Here is a 9176-nt window from a genome sequence, read left to right on the forward strand (position 1 = left end):
TTCATCATTTTCCCTCCTTTCTCCAAACTCTCCCAATTCCTCTCTCCTACTTTCTTTCTCCCTCTCTCATAATCTCTCAGTCATCTGACAATAATTATGGTGAGATCCCCCTCACAGAAAGCATATTGTGCTGAGCTTCTAGAAAATACTTATTTTGATGGGTAAAGAAAGAGAAAAAGAAAGGAGGAATGGTAAAACAAGTGTGCGGAAAAAGAAAAGGACGGCTGGGGAGAGAGGGCCGGGAGGGGGTTTCTGGGAGAGAGAGGGGGGAAAGATTGAAAAAAGGGGGGATGGAGGAGGCGAAAGAAAAACAAACTGTGAAAGAATGTGGCCAAAAGAATTGGAAGTGGACTAACAGTCAAATGAGAGGCAGAGAGAGAGAGAAAGAGAGGGAGAGATAGCGAGAAAGCAGGAGAGAGAGAGAGAGAGAGGGGATACAGAGAGGAAGAGAGAGAGAGAGAGAGAGAGAGAGAGAGAGAGAGAGGATGAAAACCAGAATAAGAAAGAGAGCTATAGAGAGAGAACAGAGCTAGAGCACAGAGCTAGGAGTATGAACTGTTTTACACAAAATAACTTTTTTCTACACTTGAAATGAATCTAACTAAGAGGTCAGCAGATGTTGTTCAGGGTCAGTGGCATGAATGATTCTACTTAGCCCAGGTCAGGACTTAATAAGATCAACAGCCCTAATTAACTATTCAAGCTGCAGAGCCAAATTATTTACTGTAGGTGATTCCAACCATTGATTACTCTAACAAGAGTTCATGCATCATCTGTAATATGACCTTGGGGAGTCTATAGGAGTAATTGGTTGAAGATTGATTATATATCAACACTAGCCTGGTCCCAGATCTGTTTGAGCTGTTTTGCATGACATTTGCTGTAATATTGCCTTGGCAAGACAGTACAAACAGATCTGGGACCAGGTTAAATCAGTCACTAATCAGTTGCGCTCTGAGTAGAGATAAATGCTGTAAAAGGGTACAGAGTCTACGACCGACTGCTGACTACTCCTGAGAAGTGCACTTCAAATAAGTGTAAGCTCCCAATTCAAATAATGCCAGTCCCAGTTTAGATACGGTACATTCTAGCTACATATTCCAAATATCTGCATACTTACTCCATGCTCTGCACAATCTGCATACTTACTCCACACTCTGCATAATCTGCATAACATCTGCATACTTACTCCACGCGCAGCATAATATGCATAATATCTGTATACTTACTCCACGTTCTGAATAATCTGCATACTTACTCCACGCTCTGCATAATCTGCATAATATCTGCATACTTACTCCACACTCTGCATAATCTGCATAATATCGGCATACTCCACACTGTGAAGGTGGATCGCTGAATGAGCAGTAGTATCACACAGTAAGTATTCACCCCCTTGGACTTCTTCCCATTTTATTGTGTTAACAAAGTAGGATTAAAAGGGATTTACTTGTCATTTTCTATCAACAATCTACACAAAATACTCTGTTATGTCAAAGTGGAAGAACAATTCTAACATTTTTTAAAGATAAATGGAAACACTAATATACTTCGACTGGATAAGTATTCGCCCCCTGAGTCAGTGCATGTTAGAGACACCTTTGGCAGCGATTGCAGCTGTGAATCGTCTTAGGTAAGTCTCTAAAAGCTTTGCCCACCTGGATTGTGAAATATTCGCCCATTAATATTTGCCCATTATTCTTTTTAAAATTCTTCAAGTTCTGTCAAAGTGTTGGGAAACATGTCTAGACATCTATTTTTACTTCTTGGCATCGATTTTCAAGAACATTTAAGTCAAAACTGTAACTTGGCCACTCAGGAACATTCACTGTCTTCTTGGTAAGCAACTCCCGCTTTGGCCTTGTGTTGTAGGTTATTGTCCAGCTGAAAGGTGAATTCCTCTCCCAGTGTCTGGTGTAAAGCAGACTGAAGCAGGTCTTCCTCTAGGACATAACCTGTGCTTAGCTCCATCCCGTTGAGTTTCATCCGGGGAAAAAATCCCTCAGCATAATTCTCAACTTGACCATGCTTAAAGAGATATTCAATGTCTGATTCATTATCGTTACCCATCTATCACTTCCCTTCTTTATGAGGCTTTCAAAAAAAGCTCCCTGGTCTTTGTAGTTGAATCTGTGCTTGAAATGCAATACTTGACTGAGGGACTTATACAGATGTTGTATGTACTGGGGACAGAGGAAACGGTAGTCATCAAACAAATGCTGTCAACTCCTATTATTTCACACAGAATGAGTCCATGTAACTGTATGTGCATTTTTTATTTTAAAGCCAAATCATCTTTCTTCACCAACTCCCTCTAGATGCAACACTGTCCTTCTGCATGGTACCGCTGCTCTAAGCTCTCGGCCTCGCCATATTTCTCTCATCGCAATGTTTTGAGCACTACTATGTATGAAAACAGCCTCATGAAGTTATTATTAACCCTAACCCTACCAAAAACAGACGGATGTATAGCCTACTAGTGTTTCATGTACATCCAACATTCAATGTTTTGATCTACGATATATATTTCAAAAGAAAGAAATGGATCATTATCAAGTTACAGTACAACAGATTGCAGAGTGCAGGCCTACTGTTTACTATGGTTTCCGAATGACATGAATATCCATTCCACAGACTCAACAGCAGAACATGTATACTCTGTACAGTTTAATGTTAGTGCGCATATGTGTAACGTTTAATGCTATTGCCACGTCCTATTGAAACGTTTCTGGTTACGTGAACCTATTTCGGGCCTAGATTTACCTTGGGAAATGTATTCTTTATCGCTATGTGACTTCCTGTAGTAAAATAAAGGGTATACAAAGTACAGCACTAATGCCCTCATTCCTCTGAAACAGAGTCTCTGCTTGCATCCCAAATGGTAAACTATTATCCATAGAGTGCACCACTTTTGACCAGAACTCTATGGGTAAATGTAAAATGTAGAAGGAAATAGTTCCCTCCGAGTGAGGCTTTCCATCTTAACTAAGTGGCTGGATGTGTTTTGTCCGGTCTGTGCTTTGGTTCTCCAGGGCAGGTTAGCAACTTAGGTAGTACTGTACTGTGTGTGTGTGTGTGTGTGTGTGTGTGTGTGTGTGTGTGTGTGTGTGTGTGTGTGTGTGTGTGTGTGTGTGTGTGTGTGTGTGTGTGTGTGTGTGTGTGTGTGTGTGTGTGTGTGTGCGTACAAGGGTGTGAATGTGTGTGTGCGTACAAGGGTGTGAATGTGTGTGTGTGTGTGTGTGTGCGTACAAGGGTGTGTGTGTGTGTGTGTGTGTGTGCGTACAAGGGTGTGTGTGTGTGTGTGTGTGTGTGTCTGTATACATGCATATGTGTGTCCATGTGTGTGTTTGTATGTGTGTGTGACTGTGTGCATAATGTGCTGTGAAAAACATACTTCCCCCTTTCTGTTTTTGTCTATTTTTGCATATCTTTTTACACTGAATGTTTGTATATCTTCACCCAAAACCTATTATTAGATAAAGGGAACCTGAGTGAAGAAATAACACAACATTTTGATAATTATTTGTATTTTATTAACAAGGTTATGCAACACCCAATGCCCCTGTGTGAAAAAGTAATTGCCTCCTTATACTCAATAACTGGTTGTGCCTCTTTTAGCTGCAATGAACGCAACAAAACACTTCCTGTAGTTGTTGATCATTCACTCACATCGCTGTGGAGAAATGCATGACTCAGGTGTGCTTCAGCTCACGGACGGATGGCCCTGACATTCTCCTTCAGAACCAACTGATACCGAGCAGCATTCATGGTTCCCTCAATGACGTCAAGTCGTCCAGGTCCTGAGGCAGCAAACCATCACTCTACCACCACCATGCTTGACCGTTGGTATGAGGCTCTTACTGTGGAATGCAGTGCTAGGCGAGCCTCAGAACCTGGACGACTTGCCATCATTGAAGGAACCATGCATTCAGGCAACCCATCCGTGAGCAGAAGCGAAAGCACAGCTGGATCATGCAGCTAGACACTGATCCGAAACACACCAGTAAGTCAAAGCCCAGACCTATACCCGATTGAAATGTTGTGGCAGTACCTGAAATGATCAACAACAACAGGAAGTGTTTGGTCGCAGACAGTGCAGCTAGAGATGCCACTCTAGCTATTGAGTGTAAGGGGGAAATTAGTTTTTCACGCAGGGGTATTGGGTGTTGCGTAACTTTGTTTATAACATAATTAAAATAATGATCCAAATGTTGTGTTATTTCTTCACTCAGGTTCCCTTTATCTAATATTAGGTCTTGGGTGAAGATATACAAACATTCAGTGTCCAAAATATGCAAAAATAAAGAAAAAAATACTTTTTCACAACACTGTGCATACGTGTGTGTGTGTGTGTGTGTGTGTGTGTGTGTGTGTGTGTGTGTGTGTGTGTGTCTGTAGTGATTATTCTGGAGGCCTCTGCATGGTCAGGGCACGGGTATGTCATTCTTCCGTCAGACTTCCTGCCTTTCTCTCCTGCATGCAGCACACAGCCCTGGAACGGAAGACAGGCTAGAGGAGCCCTCCAAACAGATGCTTGGCAGAGAAAGAGAAAAGGGAGAGAGGGGGAGATAAAAGAGTGCAGAGGAAAAGTCAGAGGTGGAGAGACAAAGCGAGAGAGGGAGAGAGAGAGAGAGAGAGAGAGAGATTGGGGCTAAGAGAGAGAGAGAAGGAGGAGGCTAAACTACTTGGAGAGATCGATGGGAAACAATAGTGATATGAACCAGATGTAGAGAGCGAGAGGGATGAAGCGAGGGAGATAGAAAAGGGAGGGAGTGAGAGTGAGATGGAAGGCAGTCTATAAAGATACTGATTTCCTCTCCCGAATCCCCCTAAATAACAAAAACCATGAGAGGGAAACCCACTGGGCACACCACGCCATTTCAACGAGGAAATCTGGGTAATATTTGTTTGAGACATTTGCAAACGCGATTACAACCTTCATTCACCCACTCAAAAAGACAGCAAGACGTTTGCGGGATTCACAGTGTTTTATCACTATCCTTTCAACCATTTGAAAGCACAGCCACATTCCAGTGAAAAAAACCTATGTCAGATATTTTGATTTAACACACCAACTTAATGTGTTATCACTGTGCTTCATCTCATAGCACAACCAAATGACCTGGATTGCAGTTGAGATTACATTAAAAGTACATAGTGCAAATGATCAATTCAGTTCGAGATTCTGCACAGACGATGATAGCAATTATGAACATCTCCACAGACCTACCTCATTTGCATGTTATCTTGAACAGGAACGCTTTCTATGATCACATAAGAATACATTTATAGTTACAGTAGGCTAATGTCCGAATGTGGCCATGGATGTGTTACTCATTTTAAGGTTGAATAAATACTGTTATATAGTTTGTGAGATAGCCTTAACTTTAGGCTATTTACTTACGGAATTACAAAAGTCATTTTGAATATCGACATTTACAGGATATCTAAGGCTTGGGTGGATTCATCTGAGCCACTGGCTTAATCCTATTCTTTCATTTTTATTTTGGGTTTAGTTGGAGATGTTAATCGCACATATAATTTGTTAATAGTTAATAGGCTATTTACTGCACTGCAAAAGTGCTATTGAATTGTGTTTGGTTGTCAATATAACTAAATGTCAACATTTGAAGGAGATGCGTCTTTCGCGCCACCGACTTAGTCCGGCTTTCATTCCAGTTTGTCTACAAATGAATCATTGATATGTTGGATTCGCGTCTCCGTCTCAATAATCATTCTCATTCTGTCACCTCTCCTCCTCATCCCTGTCTTTGCCTCATCTCAGCCTTTCACCACAGTTTGTCTTGTGATTTTCCCCCTTGCCTTGATTGGTCAGCCTGGCATGTCCCCTAAGTGTTTCAAAATAACTAAAGACAAGGCAATGGAATGCCGCCTGGCACTGAGAATTACTCTCAGTGTGTGTGTGTGTTTGTGAGTGTGTGTGTGTGTGTGTGTGTGTGTGTGTGTGTGTACACTTGCATCAGTTGCATGTGTGTGTGAGTGTGTGTGTGTGTATTTGTATGCTTGCATCAGTGTCACGTTTGCATGTAATATGACATGCGATTTTGCACGTGTGCATGTGTGTGAGAGAGAAAGACAGAAAGAGAAAGAGAGAAAGAAGAATGACAGAAAAAGAGAGAGAAATAGATCAAGTTGAGGTTTAGTGGCGCAAGTGGTGTTTCCATCCCCCTCTCCATCTCACCTCCAAACTCTGCCTCTTCATAAACAGAGAAATAAAATCCCTCTACTCATGTTCTCACTCCCCTGCATTCCCTCCATCCCTTGTTCGTTCTTTCTCACTCCCTCTCTTTCTTTATTTCAGGTCCAATGTGGAAAATGCGTCATCACCCAAACCACTGTCGCTACTCTCCAAGTTCTCTTAAAAGTCCCCACCCCCTTCCCCTCTCTCTTTCTCCCTCTCTCTCTCTCGTTCTCTCCTCTCTCACTCACTCTTTCTGTCTGTCTCTGTCTCACAGTTGCCAGGCGGCTCCACCCAGTCCACAGCAGGAGAAACCGTAAAAGAGCTAATTCTGTCCATCTCGCTCTCCCTCTCTGTTCCTCTCTCTCTTGTGAGCCTGTTTATCTCTCTCTATGTCTGTCTGTCTGTCTGTCTGTCTCCACTCCACTCCACTCCACCCCCCCACCCCACCCCACCCTCTCTGTCTCGCCCTGTCTCTGTCAGTCTGTCAAAAATAGTGGTAACAATTGAAGTCTGGGTGTCAAAGAAGAACAGTGGTGGTATTGTTATACAGAGAGGTCTCGGTGACTGTTCCATTGCTCACTCCTTCTCAATGATCCAGTCTCGAAATAGACATAGTGATGAAAACATGGAGAAGACTTTCCTACCATCACCATTTAGCCCTAATATGTAGCATGCAGCTTTAACGTCATGTCAATGCGTATGCAATAGCCTACACACTGAGATAAAAACCTACATTTTAATTCCTAAACCTGAATATTGCATCTATGCTGAACGTCGACAGGCTATTCAAAGAGGAGGGCGCATTAAATTCAACGCGACAGGCTAGTTTACTGTTTGGGAATTTCCATGTTTGTTTAAGGGGGAAACGAGCACATATCTGCAAAGAGAGGCGGCAAGTTAAAGTTAAACTCTTTATTGCAATGTCTAAACTACATAGTGGCCTATAAACTAGCCTGCAACGTTCCATTAACAAAGTCGTGATTATACTGATAGATAGGCTATGTCTAGGACAATAGCAAGAATAACCTATAGCCACTACTCTATGGTCTATAGGCCTATAACATCAAATAGTATATGATTTTACTTGTTTTATCATTTCGTTAAAACTGCATTATTTTCCATTATAGTTGTTTCGGGTATAAAAGCAGGCCAGGCAGGAAATTATGGCCGCCTGTTTCTACATACCTAGGCTAGTCTGCAGAACAGAAGGGACTTACCATGATATGACTCCGGCTGGGCTGCCTACATTGTCGTCTGTGACTTTCCTGGACCCGCTTCCTCCAACCATCCACTGCTATAGAGACTATATAAATGTCTCCACGCAAGAATATTCCCCTATTCCAATGGTCCGTTAAATCCGTTGTAGTCCCGCAACGTGGTCGGGTAGTGTGTTGTCGGTTGTGACTGAGAACTTTTGTTTCACAGACAACATGCAAGAGAAAACAATATGATTGGCGTCGCACGGTCTTCCCCGTCAATCTCCGCCTCTGCCGTTATTTCCGATTCTGCAAGGCAAGCGTGTACAATTTTTTTTCCCTCCCTGTCTCCTAATGTTGGTCCCACACCCCTCCCTCTCCTCCCTCTCTCCGTGCGCCTCACACAGTTAACAAGAGAGCTACAGTCTGACTTTCAACCGCCGGGGCTCCACTCAAACTTTCCATTTTTTCCTCCAGCGTTAAAGAAATGAATAAACAATCAAACGTTGTCACTCCACCCACATGTAATTACATTATGTTTATTGATGCTAATTTTATACCATGATTAGCGCATTTGATATTTGCTCGTTAAATTAACCTACAATTTCTTGGTTTATAGGCGTAGGAATTACACGCACACTTTGAAACTTTATCATAAAACATGCATTCAAAGTTCTCGTAGATGGTAAATGTTCCAAACTTTAAGACCACGCAGGTAGGATGTTTTGTATTTATTTCACAGAGAATCGTGTTGTCCTTACATACAGGGATTGTACCTCTTATTCCTTATACAAAATGATGTTTAATATCTAGAATAGATGATATACTTACACTGTAGACCTAGTGTAAAGCGAACCCATATTGGCCAGGTAATGACCGATTAGGCGAGATTTTTGTTAACCGAGTTTAATAGCCAAGCAGCCAAAAATGTATTCTTGTGCTGAATGGGTTATTAATCACTGTCAAAGGTGCTTTAACAAAGTACTGAGTAAAGGGTCTGAATACTGAAGTAAATATGAGATTTCAGTTTTTTATTTAATAAATATAAAACAATCAAAAATACATGTTTTTTGCTTTGTCATTATGGGGTAATTATGGGGTAATTGCGGGGTAATGTCTGTAGATTGATGAGGGGAAAAAAACATTTCCTTCACATAAACCTGCTCCAGAGCGCTCAGGACCTCAGACTGGGGCGTAGGTTAAACTTCCAACAGGATAACGACCCTAACACACAGCCAAGACAACACAGGAGCGGCTTCGGGACAAGTCTCTGAATGTCCTTGAGTGGCACAGCCAGAGCCTGGACTTGAACCCGATCGATCATCTCTGGAGAGACCTGAAAATAGCTGCACAGCAACGCTCCCCATCCAACCTGACAGAGCTTGAGAGGATCTGCAGAGAAGAACGGTAGAAAATCCCCAAATACAGGTGTGCCAAGCTTGTAGCTTCATACCCAAGAAGACTCAAGGCAATAATTGCTGTCAAATGTGTTTCAACAAAGTACTGAGTAAAGGGTCTGAATACTTATGTAAATATGAGATTTCCGTTTTTTATTTAATATATTTTTTTAAATTCGAAATAACAGTTTTTGCTTTGTCATTATCGGGTAAGGTGTGTATATTGATGAGGAAGAAAAAGTATAATCCATTTTAGAACAAGGCTGTAATGTAACAAAATGTGGGGGAAAAGTAAAGGCGTCTGAATACTTTCCGAATGCACTGCACCACTTGCTGATACCTCAACATCCAAATCAATTATTTTGAAAACAGATTATTTTG

At 41.8% G+C, this 9176-nt stretch overlaps 1 protein-coding gene across 1 annotated transcript in view; it reads right to left on the minus strand.

The window, feature by feature from the left end:
- Window positions 1-7732, minus strand: part of arhgef40 (Rho guanine nucleotide exchange factor (GEF) 40) — a 37440-nt gene extending 29708 nt beyond the window's left edge. Inside the window, 1 exon segment of the mRNA XM_064940249.1 lies at window positions 7420-7732. Coding sequence (XP_064796321.1) covers window positions 7420-7422 — 3 coding nt within the window. The 5' untranslated portion in view covers window positions 7423-7732.
- Window positions 7733-9176: the final 1444 nt, after the last annotated feature.

This window comes from Oncorhynchus masou, chromosome 27 (assembly GCF_036934945.1).
Source record: "Oncorhynchus masou masou isolate Uvic2021 chromosome 27, UVic_Omas_1.1, whole genome shotgun sequence".
Classification (NCBI taxonomy): Eukaryota; Metazoa; Chordata; class Actinopteri; order Salmoniformes; family Salmonidae; genus Oncorhynchus; species Oncorhynchus masou.